General features: G+C 41.5%; 1 protein-coding gene across 2 annotated transcripts in view; it reads left to right on the forward strand.

The window, feature by feature from the left end:
* The window catches only part of LOC113946240 (potassium channel subfamily K member 17-like), a 31,232-nt gene that overhangs the window by 7,482 nt on the left and 4,615 nt on the right, over window positions 1-19,135 (forward strand). For both annotated transcript variants that reach the window (XM_027641246.1, XM_027641244.1), the window contains exons 2-4: window positions 8,759-8,873; window positions 15,052-15,218; window positions 16,268-16,436. In XM_027641246.1, the coding sequence (XP_027497047.1) occupies window positions 8,759-8,873; window positions 15,052-15,218; window positions 16,268-16,436 (451 nt within the window). The remainder of the gene's footprint in view (window positions 1-8,758; window positions 8,874-15,051; window positions 15,219-16,267; window positions 16,437-19,135) is intronic.

The following is a 19,135-nucleotide window of genomic DNA, read 5'->3' on the forward strand; positions in this document are numbered from 1 at the left end:
CCATCTAACTCCAGGCTATTTTTCCAACATTGTATACAGTCTGTGACACGAACAGATGTTCACTAGGAGCAAGACAGAGAGCAAGCCACCTCATGAGCTATTAGGTAACATGCAAAGAGGACAATATCTGGCCTTTTATTATAAATATGGTGATGGTCTTCGCATGCCAGAATTACTGAGTGTGATGTTGCATCAGAGGAAGCTCTCAGTGAGAAGACTTGCAGAAGATGGAAACGGATGCAATGATAAGGCAGATTTCAGGTGATGTACTCTAAATACAGTGAGGAAAAGTAGCTAGACTCAGCTCGGGAGTCTGTGTCCAGGCAAAAATTATGCTGGTTCCAGATTCAAGAAGTGTCCAGAAAGTGAGGCTGCACGGCATATTCTGTACTGGCATATCTTCTAGAGCTGTGACCTTCTCTGACCTTTTGGGGCTGGGGACACCTACACACACTCCACAGTGTGATGCACTCCTAGTGCATAAATGTCTCAGTTTTATTGTATAGGGTGAGTATAGATAGCTCTGCTCCAACTGAGCTGTCCTCCAAACTCACTCCTTTTCCTACATCATTTTCAGTGGTTTCAGGCACAGAGCTGTTATCCTTGCCAGTGTCTCTTTAGTCAGATGACTGGCTGTATGGTTAGGTTGGAACAGGACTTTTGCTGTGTTATGCTATCACCATGACATCCTTTTCATGCTACCATTTTTTTTTTATATAAACTTTTTTTGTTGTTATATATATATTTCCCTAATATAGTTGTTTACTATATTTATTGTATTCCATCCACTTTCAATTGTAGATATATAATGCTGTTTAAACACAATTGCTTACATAAACTCAGAAAATGAAAGCTGAGCTAAATTAAATAAATATTTTTTTTGTCTAGAAAGATTTAAGGTGTAGTGAAAAGGACCTAATGCTAAAGGGCAGGTTATAAACTAAAAGCCTGCAGGTGGATCTAGATACTGTTATCTCCAGAGTCAACAGCTAGAGGTACACAGAGAGTTTAGTAGATGTTTACAAAAGCAATGAGATCCCATGTGACTGAGAGATCCTCATCAATACCTGGGCTTGTTCTGGCATTGAACCAGTAGAGAATTGTGGCAGCTGTCAGGAAATACAACCCTGCAAATACCATTTACTAAAATAATCTTGCTCACAGATGATGAAACAGTGGATGACTAGTAAGGGATGAGCATAAGGGATTACCTGCTGGTGATGAGGGTCTTTAAGGAACAGCATTGGCTCTTGGTATTTTAGACCTGTGACATCTGTATAGAAACCAGTTTAATCAAATTCACTTGTCACAGATGAAATAGGGTTGATCCCCTGTAATTATTCTTTCTAATTTCATGCTTATCAAAATGTACTACTACTTTGATTAAGTTACAGCAGTTCATCATTCTCCAGACCTATTAATTGAAAGAGCCATGGATACCTTATCAAGAATGTGCATTCTGTGCTAATAATATCCTATTATAGCATCCATTTGACAGAATTTGTTTAAGATAAAATCATTATTCTATAAAGCAGTAGGTATATAATTTTCTGTAAGGTAATAGGCTAGAACTCTGTTGTTAGACTTCCTGGGAGGTGATGAGAAGATGTACTGGTGAACTGTTGTTTCTGGTTAGTTGACTCATTCCTAGGTTTAACGTTCAATGTAGTGTCTAGTACCTGCGTTTAAAAAGAGAAAGCTGAATGGAAAGCAGAGCAGCCTATTATATTATACCTCTACCTAAAGAGAGAGATTCTTTTCTTATTATCAAATTCCCAGTTACAGCTGGTCAGGCTTGGTGGAAGTACCAAGTAAGGGAGGAGCAAGCTGGCATTAACTGGTAAATGTCTCAATAATCTGTCCAACCAGGAAGGTTTGAGACCTACAGTGGATAGCTAAAGACTGGCGAGCGCCCTCTAAAAAGATGTGGATTACTCTTACAGGTACCTGTTCATCATACTTTTTTTTTTTTCTTTTTTTTTTCTTTTTTTTTTTTAGTGCAATTAAAAGAGAAACAACTACTAGGGAGGGAAATCTCAATTTTACAAGGATGGTGCAATGAAACCTGCTGTGTTCTGTAGATTATACAGGCAGCTCCTTTCAACAGACGCTTCCTATTTCTGTTGCAGCCCATCTGTCGAATTACTTCTGTCATTGGGGTTTGAGAAGTGACTGGAATTCAGCAACACTTTGTCCCATGAATCATGTCATAGATTCTTCCTTCATATACGAGCTTAATTTTCAGAAAAAGTACAAGTGTCTGAGAGATTGGTTTCATCATTACTATACTATGTCTTTTGCTCCTTTTCTGTTGAAGAGTAATTGTAGATGAATTCTAGAAATGGTAGTGTAGACCCAGCTGTAAAGTAAATGTGCTTTTGCTCATAGGGTTCCTTTGGTTTTGAGGAACTAGTGCCAATTACGTTAGCTGGGGAAGGTGGGGAACAGTTCCTTGATCAGGTCTCAGGTTATTCGAGTGGCATGAATTTAAAAAAAAAAATGCAGCTGGATTCTTCTGGATTCATAACATATCTTGTGCCTGCTCTTGTTTTGGTCAGAATTCATGTAAGTTTCCTGTCCAGGCAAGGACAAGGGATCAGAGCTTGTAGCTGGGAAAGTGTGATTAATAATCTATTTTTCAATTATTTGGAAATTAATTGACCTCTGTCTTTGCAATCTGATCCAAGGTTAATGTTAACCATTTTCTTGTGATTTACAGCTGTAATTCTGTGAGGAATAAATGACTGTTTATATGCCAACATTGTGCAGAAATTTCCAGTGCACAAAGTTTATGTGAGTTGTTTTCTCATTAATCTAAATGGCAGCTTGGTGCTTTTTCAACATCTCCTTTCCCTCCTTGATAGATTGTGAAGGTGAGGAAGAGTGTCTGAAATCAGGCAAACCATTTTCAGAAGGGCACGTACTCCCTGGAAAAGTTGATGGTTTTGGATATGTGTATGTAAACGTCAACTAAACTTTAGTCTCAAGTTTCTTACACCAGTCCTTTCACATACTTTTTTGCCTTCCTTGAGGACTGCTTTCAAATACAATTAGTAAATAACTGCTTTTGCCTTTAAAAGATATCTCAAGATTACTGCGACCACTGACCACAATGCCACAGCTCAGAAACATGGGGCAGCAGCAGTGAGAGGAGCCATGGTTTGTAAAAGGGTCGTTTGTATGATTCTTTCCATGATAGTTTCCTCTAGAAGAAAAAAAAGTCAGGAATTCTTATGGAGATACTTGGTAGAGTCCTAGTCTTCTGGGGCTTTGCTTTGCCCTTTTTCACTTTATACCTTGTTTTGGGGAGGCAGGCAGATAGATTAGAATCAGTCTGTTTAATCATTTAGATGAAGCTGCTTTTTTTTCTGTAAAGACTGTAAAAGGAAAGAGAAGCACAATGTTCTGAAGAAAGAGATTGCAAGGAAAATAGTGCCACAGTTTATATATACACATGAATTAATTCTTTATTGCTGATCTTAAATGCCTTTTTTGAAAGCTATATCTTAGTCACATGCAGTTGTGAGTGCAGAGGAGAAAGATGAATTTTTTAGTTGGTGTTAAGGAGGTCAGATTAAATAATAGTTCTGCCTTTTGCATACTTGGTGATCAGAAGTCGTGCTGCAGCCACAGGCTGGTGGTTGAGGAGCCCACATATGATGAGGATATTGGAAGAGAGGAAATGTGTAAGTTGAAAAATCTGGGAGTTGCCCAGAACTTGTAAGACAGCAAACATGATAAGAGACTTATGAGTATGGCTGAAGGATGGAGCAGCTCTGCAGCAAATAGAGAATAAACCTACATTTTGCAGGGAAGATGATGTTACATTCAAATGTCAAGAGGGAACCAAACTCTGTAGGCTGAGCCTGCAGAAAGCTTCTGGATGCTTAAGCAGATGACCTGGTAGAAACAGCCACCTCACTTTTTTGGATTTATTTTTTTTAGCTAGACAGTATGAACAAAAGAGACCTCTTGCCTGTAATTGCTTTCTGTGGTTTGATTTTTGCTAGTATGACTGTAACTACGTTGAGTTTGTTGCTACAAAGGTGTGTAGCTTGGTAAGACTTCTCCGGGATGGATGAGGTACTCATTAACAGTAATTTGTGGAAATACAGCCACAAGAGATGTGAAGGGCTAAAAGGAAGTCAGTCTGTAAGAGTGATTTAAATTTTTTAATGTATTTTTTGACTCAAATAAGGAAACTGGTAAAATGTTGTGTTTGGATGGTCCTGCAAGAAGAGTCAGCAATGATTATTCTAATTAATAGTACAATAGAAGGAAAAAAGGGGTATTGCCATCCTAAAATAAGTTCAACAAGGGAGTCAGCAGAAATCCATGGCATCCTTACGGAGTTACCATTGAGCTTGAATTCAAGGAGCAAATTCCCTGCAGAAGTATGCAGAAAACCAGGCTTTGATTTGTACTGAAATATAATGATCTAACATAAAGCGTGCATTTGCAATCATTAGTTTATGACATTCCTAACTGAAACTTCAGAGCTTGTGGTTGAGCAAAATGGAGCTGGACAGCCAGTTTGGGTATACTGAGGCATGTTTTATCCCAAAGGCAACAGGACAGATTTTACATTTAAATAGACTACTTTGAGTGGATATCATGCTGGTGTTGTAAGCACCAGCTATGACAATATTAGGTAGCACCATGCAAAGCCTACTTGTACAAGGAACAAAACAGCCTATTTGAGAAAATGTGGCAGTCTGCAAATGAAATTTCAGTGATTCGTGAAGGCTAAAAGTCTAAAATATCCCAATTTATAAATGCTATAGCAGTTACAATAATTCCCATAGAAACTTTTATCTGTAGCTTAAAACTATATAAGCATTGTCAGCTACAGATGAAGTAGTTGCTGTGAACTGCAAATTATTATCATTTTAGAGAGGGGGGAAAAAAGTGAAGAGAAATGAAATTGTGGGATTTTGTTGTACAGCTTGTCTGGCAGTAGAAACCGAAGAGCCATTGAGTTGTGTTTCTTTCTGATTATTTTAACCACCCACCCGCTTCCTTTCTATTCTTCTTTGAGTTGCATGTGACCTTTTAAGTTCCCAAAATATCAAGCCCATGCTCTTCAATTTGAGTATTTGTTGTGTTTGAGCAGTTGGTGGTATTGACTGGGGCAGGCAGATACCTGCTTTTGAACACTGGATTTAGGATGCTGCTTCTACTGGGTGCCCTTTAATTCATTAGTTTTTGAGGCAGATCCTGTCTGAATTACTAGTCTAATTAAGAGAAAAAGGAAAACCCCTAGGATTTCACCTCCAGAATGGGTGTAAAGCAAAACAAAGTGTCTGGTTCTCAAAAAGGCAGGCAAAAGAAACCAAGCAGTTATGACCCAACATGTATGATTCACTTTCTATTTAGTACACCTGGAACCCACAGGCTGATTAACCCAAGTTTATTTGAAAATCAGTGGCAGAGATGTATCAGTACCTCTTCAATGAAAAAAGCAGGGAGAACTCAGCTGTTCTGTTAGAGTGTTTATTAGCTGTTTTTTTCCTGTGTTCTGTCTAAAATTATAAACTGCTATTAATTTTTCTATGAAAAAGAGCAGTAGCCAAAAGCAGAAGTCTAAACATATTAAATTAGGGAGAGTATTCACTGATATCTTCCTAGATGCTCGCTCAGCCTTCAGGAGTTTGCAGTTCAATTACTTCCTGTGCCAGAAGTAATTTCTGTGCATTAATAGCTATCTATGGATTTCTGTTTCATGAATCTGCCTCCCTGGGCACATCTGCAGGAAGGCAAGCTCCATTAGTTCTACTGTTCTCAGAAGAGTCAATCTTTAATTTTCTATCATCGTTGTTGCTGTGTGTCAAAGGTTGATTCTAGTTAGTATAGTAAAACATTTTTTACTTCAAAAAAGCAAAAGCTGGTATCCTTAACCCCACATACTGTGAATCTTCCCCTTTAAGGATGACCTCAGTAGCTCTTTCTTCCTAACAGTAATGAATTGGACATTTCTTCTGGGAGTGTAAATTTATTCAAGGGCTTTGATTTGCATGGGTATTCAGTGGTCCCCATGTTGGGCTGGCTTCCACAGGGCAGTGAGCCTAGTGGTTAATGGTGTTATCTGGATGTTTGATAACAAGATTTAACAAAGAAATGGGTAGGCAGAAGCTTACTGCTGAAGGCTCTTGAAGACTACAGCAAACATACCAAGTTCCTCAATACCAGAAACAGAAAACAGCTGACACGCTGCAGGCTCAGTGCTTGCTCTTTGCCAGTGAGTAATGGTTACGTGGTATCTTCCTTCTCCATGAGAGTAGCACAGGTCGTTGTGCCCTTTGGGGCAAATACAGTCTGCCTGTCTGCAGACTCTGAAGACGCATGCTGTGCTTCCTGGCAGTAGCATCAACTTGGGGAAAGTTAAGACAGTGACTCTGGCATGCTGAGTTGTTAGAAGTCACTGCAGAGCTGTCATGGGTCCTCACAACTGCTCAGCCTCTTCGTTCTAAACTGTGCAAAATGGAAGTGGTGCAAGGATGTGAAATTAAGCATTTAATGACTTCATTACTGCTGCTTGCTTCTCACATGATGTCTCATGTAGGCTTTTTGTTTCCCCTTTCTGCATGAAGAATTTTCCATTTCCTGGGGCCAATTCAGCCACAGGTTCTTGCAATCCTGTTTAGTTCTTAAGTGTTTCTGACTTTAAAAACTTGATGTTGTGTGTAATGTTGTCAACTGCTGAGCTTGTATCAGCAGTACATCAGGCAGGAGAATGGGCAACAAACATGCTGCATATTTAAGGTTTTTGAGTCTATCTGATCAAACTGCTAAAGTTATCTGAGAGCTGGACTGTTGCTGTTCCAGCAGGTATATATGTGTTCAAGACTAACTGCTTAAAACTGCAGAGATCACACTTTACAGAAAGAAAGTTTCAGGAAAATAGCAAGCTTTCGATTTCAAATTTAACCACTAGTTTCTGGAGGGAAAAAAAAAAACACAGGTCATCCATGTAAATTTCCAGTGTCTCCCTTGCCATACAGCTTAGTTTGGGAGTTATTTTATGTTCATGGGAACTGTGATTCCTGACTAGGCCACTGTCTCCAGAATTTCTTATACTTCCTAAAACAGAGGTCAAGTATCGTCAGAGATCAGCAACAAAGAAATGTCAGAGCCTGCACCCTATGCAACCTGACAAACCTCAATGCAGACACCAGACCTGGAAGAAGAATGAGGGGTGGCAGAATTACACACAGCTATTCAAAACAAATCCTGATTGATCTTAGTACAACATTTTTGCTTTTTTTTGGGGGGGGCGGAGGAGGGGGAAGCAGGGTTTGGTTCTTTTATGTCATGCTGTATAAAAATTCCTTCCTTGAATTGCCCTGCTCAGGTTGTGGCAACAATTCACAGAAGGAAGCAAAATGTAATATAGCATGTGGTCCTTAGCTCTTTTTGGAGCATGGGCTCTCTGCTCTGTCTTGCAAAGAGAAGAGCGTGTTGTCAGATTCAGTAGATTATAATGTGACTCTGAATGGTTTAGTTTGCCTTCAGTTATGAATACATGAAGATAATTCTGAGAATGCAACTGTCAAGCAGTGCTCGTTTCTTGGAAAGATGTGTTGATCTCTGAGCTGCTCCTTGCTCTTTAGTTTGAGAACTAGTAGCTTAGAGAAAAGAGATAATGGTCCCTGCTGCTTGGAACTCTGAAAACAGTTTTCAATTCACACAGAGCATGTTGCATCAGTAAGATGGGGCAAAGCTTCCTTGCTTTGCCGGCTGAAAGTGCCGGTTTACTTGATAGATGCATAAGCTACAACTTCTTTGTAAAGCCCACAATTGGTCAAAATCTAACCTGAGAGTGATTCGTTTTATTATCAATGGTGAAAGCTTTATCAGTAGTCTTTTTGTTCAGATAGCGATTGTATTATTCAGTATCTGCATATCCTTCTCAGAGATGATGAAATATATGTATTCTTGGCTACACTTTGCATTCAAGGATAATTAAGTGTCAGGGATTCTTGATCAGTGAGTGTGAAATGTTTAGTGTACCTGCTGTGATTAATGTTTTGGACACAACTGTCATTAGTTTTATTGGCATGAGAAGGCATAATCAGATGTGGACACTGTTAAAACATCTGATATCTTATTTTAGTGTAATTCTACACAGTTCAGTGTAGTGGCTTCTAAGTTTTTCCCGAGTAAATTGAAGAGAATCAGCCATAATGCTAATCTAATCTGTTAATTCACATTTATAGTCCTGATGTGGGGACATATTGCCCAAAACCAGCAGACTGTCCATCCTGTGTAGTCTCAGTCTCATATAATATACCATATACATTCCTCCCCAGGGGGATCCCCACCAAAGGATCTGTACCATTTACATATGCATGTTTATTTGCTACTCTGGGTCTTCTGCCATTGGAATATCCCAGCTGGAAACACTTCCTTTTCCTAATGAGTATGTCATAAGGCAGTTTGAATAACCATCTGTCTAGGCTTTCTCTAGTTACTTCTTTTCCTCCAACCTCTTCCACATTTACCTCTGCTATCTACCATGTGCATGTGCAACTTTTTCATTGCCGTAAATGCCCTTTTCTTAGAAGCAATATTCTGCCTTTTGGCTTTTCTGACCTTGGAGCTCCTTGGTCTCTAAGGCACAGGATATCCTCTATTGAAAGAGAAACAACAGTCAGAAGTAGTTGTAGTTTTTGATTTTACTAGCCAGAAGTAGAAATGCCAGTCACGTAAACTTGCCATAAGGGGGTTTGTGGGATCTCATGTTATTGTCTCTTTACAGGCTATCATCCAAGCCTACAAGAGTGGCATAACCCTCCAGGGAAACACCACTAACCTGGGCAGATGGGATTACAGTGGGTCTTTCTTCTTCTCCATCTCTGCAATAACAACCATTGGTAAGAGTTCCCTGCTTTCAGGGCCACCTCATAGGTAGGAAAAGAGTGGGAATGAGGACAGATGCTGCTCCAGCACTGTGGGTCTTCCTGTAGCTTGTCTATATCATGCAGCAGGTAAGCACCCATGAATCTAGCCCTAGAAACTCTTTATCATCAGTGCCAGCACAATAATGATCTCTAACTGATTATATGCAGGGATAATTAAGTCAGTCCATATTCCTACTAAGTTACACAACTTTTGGGGCCTGAACTTCACAGTGCTGCAGTGCCTGTACTTCCCCAAGCCTAGTGTGCTCTGAGAGGTCTGAGGTGAATTGTGCATTGAAATGAACTTTTCCTATCACAAGGAAAGGAATGATTCTGAAACACTCCTAATACTGGCTGCTGCATCTTCAGAGGCTATATTTATGAATTAATTCCTTCTTATTACTATCTGTATTGGTCGAGGACCTGCTTGTTCAAGTGAAAGTTAAATAGCTGGATAAACATCACAATTCAGTTGACTCAGGTTTCAGTAAACAACTAATGCAAAGCCATGAAGGAATGATGGAAGTAAGTAGGGGGAAGAGAATGGAAAAAATAAAATGTATTGGGTACAGTGTTAGTTAAGGCAGATGCTATTAATTATTGTCGTTTCATGTCCCCAGTCCCCAAAAACCATTAATAACTTGAGCTTATGTCTTTTTATAAGAACTATGGAGGGAAGAGTATGTGGAGAGATGGTTGTTGAATATCAGAAATCCATCATGGGTTTACTGATTTGTGTTGAATTTGTCAGCTCTCTTCAATTTCAAGTACATTTTCAAATAAAGAATATTCTTTTTGCACCTAAATGGCACATTCTTTTGATTTCTGATTGTTAGATTGTCTCCATCTTAGAACACTAAGCCCCCACACGTGAGCTCAGAGAAAGAGAGGGTTTGTGGGTTTTTTGCGGGGGTGGGAATGAGTGGGTGGTGGTGTGGTGTCATCTTCCTGTGACTCAGTACATCTTTCTGCCCTGTTCTTTTGCACATGAATTGTTCTGACCGGGAACACACTTTTAGTGTGCTGTACTACCTCGCACGGGTTGTACCAGATGATGGCAGTGGAGGCTCATTAGACAGTGGGTTTTCAGCGCAGAGCCTGGGCAGTTTCTTCCAGCCTTTGGTACAAAGCAGCATCTGCTCAGAGCTGCTTTGCTTACTTCAGTAGTGAATCCTGATCAGCTTATAAGTCATCGGAGTGACTGTTTTAACACAACCAATTTAAGTTAATTATATTCAGGAAGAATCAAAAATAAAAGGGGAATTTGTGATGTTGGCAGAGATCCAGACTAAGCATTTGTGGCTGCTAAGATACTCCTTTTTTTTTCTTTTTTTTTTTTTTTCCCCTCTTTCTTTAAGTAAACTTGTTGCACTGATGGCTGGGGGAGGAAGGATGGGACAGGACAGCAGAGGCAGTTGAAAAGAACCAAATATTACAGCTCTCTATCTCATAATTTTAAAGCTGATGCTGTGACTCTAGGGACTTTCTCGTGATTTTTCAGTTGTGGAGCTGAGAATGCCATACAAGTCACTTCTATGCAGAGAACTTCAGACAATTGGACCCTTTATTCTTTTTCAAGTTAAATTGTTAGTTGCATACAGGTCTTAACACTTGATAACAGTATGTTATAGAAGAGAAAACTACAGATGGTTGCACAGAGCCTCGCCTTGAGTCTGTTATCATCTGTTTTTATACAAATTCTTGAGATAGTGGCTAGTTCAGCTTCATGGAGGAAATCGATATGTGACTGAGAAGGACAATTGATGTCAAGTAAAGAGTCAAGCTCCTTTCCAAAGAACTCAATGAAGTTCACAGGAGTGAGTCACAGTAGGAAACTTCATTTATAAGGCATGGCAATGGGGTAAATGACAGTTGAGAAGGTTTCTTGAGGATTTGTTGAGGTTTTAGTGTCCTTACATGGCAAGGAAGAGCCTGTCCTAGGCCGTGATTAAAGAACTAATGAAAGCAGGTCCAACCTCACAAGATTAATGTATAGGAGTTAAAGCTCAAGGCATTCTGGCAAAAGAGTTCACAAAGGGTGGGGTTAAGATGATAATGGAGAAAAAGAGATTCTCAGGAATTTAGGAGTACTATATAAAGATTCTGAAGAATCTGGATGGACTATATTTCATGTATTCCAGCTGCTGCAAGTCCTTCTTTGGCCTGTTTGTTTCTTCCATATTCTTTCTCTGCAACTAATGCTATTGGTGTCTTGCTGGCCTCTTACGCTACGTAGTGTCTTTGTGGTCTTTTTCCTTAGTCTTCTCAAACAGCACTGCCAAAGACATTATCACTTTCACCTTCATCACTTTCCTTTGAGATACTATTTCCATTCTGTTAGCTGTATTCTGCTTTAGATACTTCAACCCCCTCAGAAGGCTTGATGTGTTTCTCAAGTCCTTACCAGAATGCTTTCTCACTGGGATATGGGAAGGATGTAATTTTCTTTCCTCGTTAAGACCAACTGAGGAGCATTAGCTTCTTTCCCCACTGACAAGATTTGACTCCCCATGTTTCCTGTTGCAGCATCTTCTGCGCTGTACTCTTCTTCTTCCATTTAAATGAGCCTCATCTATTTCCACTAATAATTAAAAGCAGCATGCAAATTTTACTGAAAAAACAAAGCAAGTTCTAACCTGCAGGCTGGGCACACATGGTTCCCTAATCCCAAAGGTTTAAAGAACAGGTGTGTGTGAACTAAAACCTATTGTTTAAAGTGCCCCAAAGCCTATGTAGTTTTTGACCAGTCTTGGAATTTGAATGGAACTACATTTATAACTTTTGATCATGTGGGTTGGACAGCCCTGGCCATCTGATGATTTCTTCTCTCCACTCTTACGCTTCTGTGCTTTCTTCATTGCCATCTTTGACACGTAATGTCATCCCAGTTTTTTTATCTCATTTTCTGCAGAGTTTTTCCATAGAAACCCTCTCTCCAATGCCTTGAAGGGTCATCTTCAGAGTTCCTTTAGAGATGTAGTACTAAACATGATTAAAGAAGAGACGCTAACTTGCTGCTGGTTTTATCTCTCAGATGTCTTTATCCCTTGCCGACGCAAAGTCTCTCCTTTCTTTGTTTACTCTCCTCCTAGTTAGTTTGGACTAATGCAGAGGTCAAAGCAAGTTGAGAGTGGGGCACAAGATGAAAATTCCTGAAGTCAAATGATCTCAGGGTGGTGTAATTTCAGATAAGGTGCTAGGAAAATGTTTTGTGTTGAGGCTGTGGTTGTAGATGGGAGAGTAGTGTACTCTCTAGCCTGAACATTCCCCTTTGTATTGGGTAGGGAGATGCCATTGCCTGGCTCTGCATTACCATTTTCTGCTGCATAGCTAAGAATTCATTTGTATGAATTTCAAAGGCACTTTTTTAAATATAAAATAAGGCAAATAAGCCATCTCACCATGTGGAAAGGAAGGGAAAGACCTTCTTCCTGTTCTTTCCATCTCTGATTATCACAGTATAACAGTTCTTAAAAGCAAAACCCCAAAGGATTAGGGGATAGCAAAGAGTCAAGGAGCAGGCTATTGAGTGAGTGGTGCCACAGATGTTTCCCATGGGGGAGGAAAAAAAAGTAGCAAGTTCAGGGTAGTGTAATGCTTTGGGCCAGCAAAAGTTTCTTGAACACTCTGACCCTCTGTAGTGCTGTCCAGCGTCTGGTGGAGTTCCTGAGAAATGGCCAAGTTTCTGCCTGTTGCTGGTGGACAATCCACTGAGAAAGTCAGTTAAAGTAACTTAATGTCTCAGATTAGTTAAAATATGGAATAACAACCTGGGGCCTCTTTGACGTTTGAATCCTCTGTGAACCTCAGGCTTGTGTAGGGGAGTTCTCTGCTGAAGAGCCCCCAACCTTTGATGAATTGATCATTTCCCTGCCTTGTGACAGCTGACAGAGCTGCTTTACGGGCTTGGCCAAGTAGGATGTGGCACAGTGATCCATGGGAGATAACTGGTGGATGTGGGAATATCACTCGCAGCAACATCCTCTGAGCTGTCTCCTGAGCACTGGCAAATTTGGTCTGCTTTCCTGACTGCCTACCGTCTTGTCCAGTTGAGACTAAGCCTGCTATACAGCTTCCATTGCATACACAAATAAATACAGTACAAATAAGACTGCAGTACTCATCTGAAGCATTGTTCTGGCCTTTCACTCACTGAAGGAGTGTGCAACCAAATTTGCTGTCGCGTGGAATTTCATAGGGCTAAAACTCTGTTCAAACCTGGTTTTCAGCCTGCAAGCCTTGGTTATTGGTCTCTACTTCAAAACAGCACCAGCTAAAATGAATAGTGATGGGCAGCTTCCACCTATGAAATCTCACAAGAATCTTGAGAAGCCAAATACGTTTTCATATAGTTATTCTCATGGAGGCAATCAAAAGGAGAGTAGGAACCCCTGACTTGCTGATTTTCAGTTGAGTGTAGGTGGTACCAAATGACCTCTGAAAATCTTAATGCTTGTAAGATCATAAGATAATTCAGTCTTCCTGGTGCCTCAGAAGGTCTCTGGTGCAACTGTGTGCTTAAAGCAGTCAGCTATGAGGCCAAACCAGGGTAATGAGGGCTTTATCAAGGACACCTTCCAGCTGAACTGGACCTTTGCTCACATTTTCAGGAATCTGTGAACGTAGCACTGGAATGAAGTCCTAATTTAGCCCCTTTGTTTGACTGTATTGAAAAACTATCTCTAGTTACATAACAGCATCCCATTCTTTCTGAGAGATGCTCTGCCCTCTCCCAGGGACAGGCTGCTGGGGCTGCTTTGGAGGTATATTATGTACTATCATATATATTAGACTCGGGCTCACAAATCATTCAAGTCTAAAATTATTGGAGGGAAAGTCCTCCATATAGTAAAACTTCGAATTTGTATGGGTGCACACTTAGAAATAGTTTGCCCCAGACCTTTTTCTGGGTAAAATTCACTGGTGCCCATGCACAATTAACTGCAAAGTTGTCCATGGTGAGAGATTTTTGTTAGCACAAAACGTGGCACAGGACATGTAGATATCCCCAGCTCACAGTTGTACACACTTCTACATTGTTGGTCAGTGGCTTATTGCAGCTGGCATGTGACAGAAGTTAGTGAAGGAATGGGACTCTATCTGATTAACCACAGGTGTTTGCGCTCTCACTTATCTGGGGTACAGAGCCCAGCCCTGGGACCTTTCCCTCCTGGGCACTGCTCGCTTGCCCTGGGGCTACACCACCTAAAAGCAGGTAGCAAGGCATCGGTGCTTGCGCTGTGCTAACCTTGGGTGTCGCCGGGAGGGGATATCATTATTTGTGGTGAAAAGATAATCTTGCATGTGGACGTACACTAATCTCTAATGAGCAGAGGTGATTTTGAAATGTAGTCAAGGCCACAGGTCTCTGACTAGCTAAATCACAGTTGAAATGCTTGTGGTGTGCTATTTCTTCCCCTGTCTTAGAAAGCATCCTATGAAATAAACCATAGTTAAATCTGACTTTCCTGTGGCATAAAACACTTGAAACTAAAGAGGTGCGAGTTTGCAGATTTACAGGACATTTTAAAAAGAAAGCGTGGGGAACAAAGACAAATATTGCAGCAGTGATTTTGAAGGCATAATCACCTGCGGATACAAGCAAGGCTGTGCTTGCAAGGCAGGACTCTAGACAACCATTTTGACAATTTAAGGTGTATTTGGTACTTGTGGCGCAAATGAGGAGTATAAGCAAGGAGGCAGCGTGAAGTTCACTAGTCCTGTGGGACAGAGGTAGAAAAGGGTGGTTGTTATAATTAAAACACTATTGTTGTGATTCAGAGACCATCTGACAGCCATGCAGGATCATTTACCAGCAAACCCCATGCCAACAATGCTTACAAAAACTGAGCTAAACGGAAGGTTTGCATTTACGTCAGATCCCAGCCAGGACAGTGGGTAGGGGAGAGGAAATTCACTGGTAAATGGAAAAGGAACTAAGCAAAATTGGCAGGGAAAGAAGTGTTATTTTCCAGCCCACAATAGGATATGACAAACAATGGATGTAACTTACAGTTATTTATAAAAAAGATCCTTTTGGAGCAGTGACCTTCTTGCCTAACTTCTTTAGAAGATGGGGGTTGACCCCTCCAGGGGAGGAGGGCAAGCAAAGAGTATTTTAGATTTAATGCCTCATTCCTTCCCTGCCTAGGCTATGGGAACCTGAGCCTCAGCACTGCAGTTGGTCGAATCTTCTGCATCGCGTTTGCACTTTTTGGAATTCCCTTGAACCTTGTACTCCTGAATGAAATTGGGCAGCTGATGCTGCTTGGGGTTCAGCATTGTGCCCATTGCCTAGAGAAGGTGTTTCCTTGGCAGGTAAGCAATGTGCATGGGTATATCTCAAGGAAACAAAAGACAGAGGACATTGTCTGGTATTTGAGATTCTCCAACTAACAAGGACAGCCTGCCTACCTATTTGGCCAAAAGGGCAATAATATTCAGGAATAGCTGGAAGCAAATAAATTTAGTTTATGACAGCCCTATGAGGCGTCAGATAAGGTTGTTTATTAATTGAGGGAAATTCTGTGATGAATGACTTCCCCTACAGCAACAGAAGTGCTAAAGCATGAGAGCCATGCACAGTCCTAGACTATCTGGTCTGTTTATCATCAGTCATAGTTAGAATTGCCTGAGTAAGTTATATGTGAACATTTGTCAAATAGGCTTTAAACTGGCATGAATTTAGGACTCATGGAGGTGATGCCCAGTTTGTGTTGACTGGATGTTGAAGTTTAACCCCATCTGGCAGCTAAACACCATGCAGCCACTCCCTCCCTCCCTCCCAGTGGGATGAGGAAGAAAATCAGAAGAATAGAAGTGAAAAATGTCATGGGTTGAAATAAAGACAGTTTAACAGGTAAAGCAAAAGCTGTGCATGCAAGTAGAGAAAAACAAAACAAGGAATTTGTTTACCACTTTTCATCAGCAGGCACATGTTCAGCCATCCCCAGGAAGGCAGGGCTTCATCATGTGTAACTTGGGAAGACAAATGCTATCACTCTGAACATCCCCCCCTCTTCCTTCTTCCCCCATCTCTGTATGGTAAGCATGATGCCATATGGTATGGAATATCCCTTTGATCAGTTGGGATCGGCTGTCCTGGCTGTGTCCCCTCCCAAATTCCTGTGTACCCCCCATCTACTCACTGATGAGGTGGGATGAGAACCAGAAGCCCTGTATTATTGATACTATTTTCAGCACAAATCTAAAGTACAGCCCCACACTATCTACTATGAAGAAAATAACCATCCCAGATAAAATCAACACACTGGAAGATCCACGCCATTTATCATAGTGGAATGTAATGAATGTTTGCATGTTTTTGTGGAGTCCTTCATAAGCTTTTTTTCTTCCTGTTTTACTAGAATAAAGCTTCTCTCCTGATGAAGACCTGTGCACTGGTAACTGGCTTGTTATTGTTCCTCTTGCTACCTCCCTTCTTATTCTCTGACAAAGAAGGCTGGTCTTATGAAGAAGGCTTCTACTATTCCTTCATTACCCTCAGCACTATAGGATTTGGAGATTATGTGATTGGTGAGTAGTTCACATTTCGTCATTTGCACTTACTAAACAACAAAATCAAATGCATGGCATATGAAGCTCCCCACTTGGCAGTTTGACACCACTAGCAATCCACAGACCTGATGATAAATATATTGTAATAGGCGTTTGACAGGTTGGGGAAGACGTGATTCCTGTGATAGCAATGCACCTGTAGAAGAAGAAAGAAATTGTTTCCTGGTCAATGAGTAGTCTTCCAGCATTCATGTGGTCTGTCCCTTGAATGACTACATCACCGAGCTGGAGTGCTCTGTTTTTAATCACAGCAGTAGCTGATGGCACACTTATTGCACTCCAATGCATCAGCAGCGATTAATTTCAGCAGACGCTATTCTGCATCACCATTAACAGACTGTGACCATTTCTTCTGTCAAAACCCTAGAAAACTGTTTTCTAAAAGGCAGCTTAAGTCACTTAGGTGTAGACTGTCAGGCACCAGGCACAGCCTAGTTTTGGATGCCAAAACCCTTTGCCAGAGGAAGTGGGATTGGACCCACGCCCGTTGCATTTGCTGAAACACAGGACACACCTTTTTGATAAAGACTTTCTCATTAAAAACAAATTGATTATAGAAACACATGCACCCTTAAATCCCTGAGAGACAGAAAGGCTAAAACATATTATTATGGATTCTCTATTTTCTTTTCTTCATAGCGCTTGATTGATGGTTAGACAACTTTGTGGCAGTTACTTTAGGACTTGTGTATAATGCATCAGAGTTATGATTAGAGCTTGTGTAGGCACAAATAAATAAGCTGGAATCACGTTATCTTGGGTAAGGGTAGCCAGATGAAGCTTAACAAAAGCTAGGTTAGTTCAACATTTTCTTGCACTGATTTTACAGGTGATGCTGAATTCTGTGTGGCAGCAGCTTTATATCTCTCAGTTTCTGGTAATGAATTTGGTATACCTCCCTCTTCCAGGTGTACATTCACCTGTGTAGTACCTTTGTAACTGGCATACTACCATAGATATAGAATATAGAATCATAGAATCAGCCAGGTTGGAAAGGACCTCCGAGATCATCAAGTTCAACCCTTGATCTAACACCACCATGGTTGCCAGACCATGGCACTCAGTGCCACATCCAGTCTCATCTTAAAAATCTCCAGGGACAGAGAATCCACCACTTCCCTGGGCAGCCCATTCCAATGCCTGATTACCCTCTCTGTAAAGAATTTCTTCCTAATATCCAGCCTAAACCTCCCCTCGCAGAGCTTAAGACCATGCCCTCTTATCTTACTGATAGTTGCCTGGGAGAAGAGACCAACCCCCACCTGGCTACAACCTCCTTTCAGGGAGTTGTAGAGAGTGATGAGGTCTCCCCTGAACCTCCTCTTCTCCAGGCTAAACAACCCCAGCTCCCTCAGCCTCTCCTCAGAGGACTTGTGTTCAAGTCCCTTCACCAGCCTCGTTGCTCTTCTCTGGACCTGCTCCAGCACCTCAATATCCTTCCTGAACTGAGGGGCCCAGAACTGGACACAGTACTCAAGGTTCGGCCTCACCAGTGCTGAGTACAGAGGAAGAATCACTTCCCTGGTCCTGCTGGCCACACTGTTCCTGATCCAGGCCAGGATGCCATTGGCCTTTTTGGCCACCTGGGCACACTGCTGGCTCATGTTCATCTTCCTGTCAATCCAAACTCCCAGGTCCCTTTCTGCCTGGCTGCCTTCCAGCCACTCTGTGCCCAGCCTGTAGCACTGCAGGGGGTTGTTGTGACTAAAGTGCAGCACCCGGCACTTGGCCTTGTTGAACCTCATCCTGTCGGAATCAGCCCAACTCTCCAGTCTGTCCAGGTCCCTCTGCAGAGCCGTCCTGCCTTCCAGCTGATAGATGTGCTAGGTTCAGCATGGGAATAACTGAATGTGTCAGTGTCCTGTGGTATGTACTGGCCAAACAATTTTGGCCTTACAATCCTGTATGTGTGGTTTTATGTCTAAACTTAAAAATGAGGTTCAAGTGACCATCATACTGTTTCCCCACTAGTGTGATACAAAACTGGGCGGAGTAGCTGACGTGCTGGAAAGCAGCTCTACAGAAAATGGCCGGGGGGTCCTTTGTGGACAACAAACTGGCCATGATCCAGCAGAGTGCCCTTGTGGCCAAGAAGGCCATTGGTATCTTGGGATGCATCAGGAAGAGCATTGCAGGTCGAGGGAGGTGATCCTGCCCCTCTACTCAGCCCTAGTGAGGCCACATCTAGAGTACTGTGTTCAGTTCTGGACTCTTCAGTACAAGAGAGACATGGAGCTCCTGCAGTGGGTCCAGTAGAAGGCTACAAAAATGATGAAGGGATTGGAGCATCTTTTTTAAAAGGACAGGCTGAAGGAGATGAACCTGTTTAGCCTGGAAAAGAGAGGCCTGAGAGGAGATCTTATCAAAGCATATAAATATCTTGAGAGTGGGTGTCAAGAGGATGGGATCAAACCTGTTTCAGTAATGTTCAGTGACAGGTCAAGGGTCAATGGGCATGAACTGAAACACAGAAAGGTTCATTTGGATATGAGGAAAAACTTTATTTTGAGGGTGAGAGCACTGGCATGGACTGCCCAGAGATGTTGTAGAATCTCTTTCTCTGGAGATATTAAAAATCTACCTGAACACAACCTATGCAACCTGCTCTAGGTGAATCTACTTTAGCAAGGGGGGTGGACTAGATGATTTCCAGAGGT

This window comes from Corapipo altera, unplaced genomic scaffold, assembly GCF_003945725.1.
Source record: "Corapipo altera isolate COAL_440 unplaced genomic scaffold, ASM394572v1 48b, whole genome shotgun sequence".
Classification (NCBI taxonomy): Eukaryota; Metazoa; Chordata; class Aves; order Passeriformes; family Pipridae; genus Corapipo; species Corapipo altera.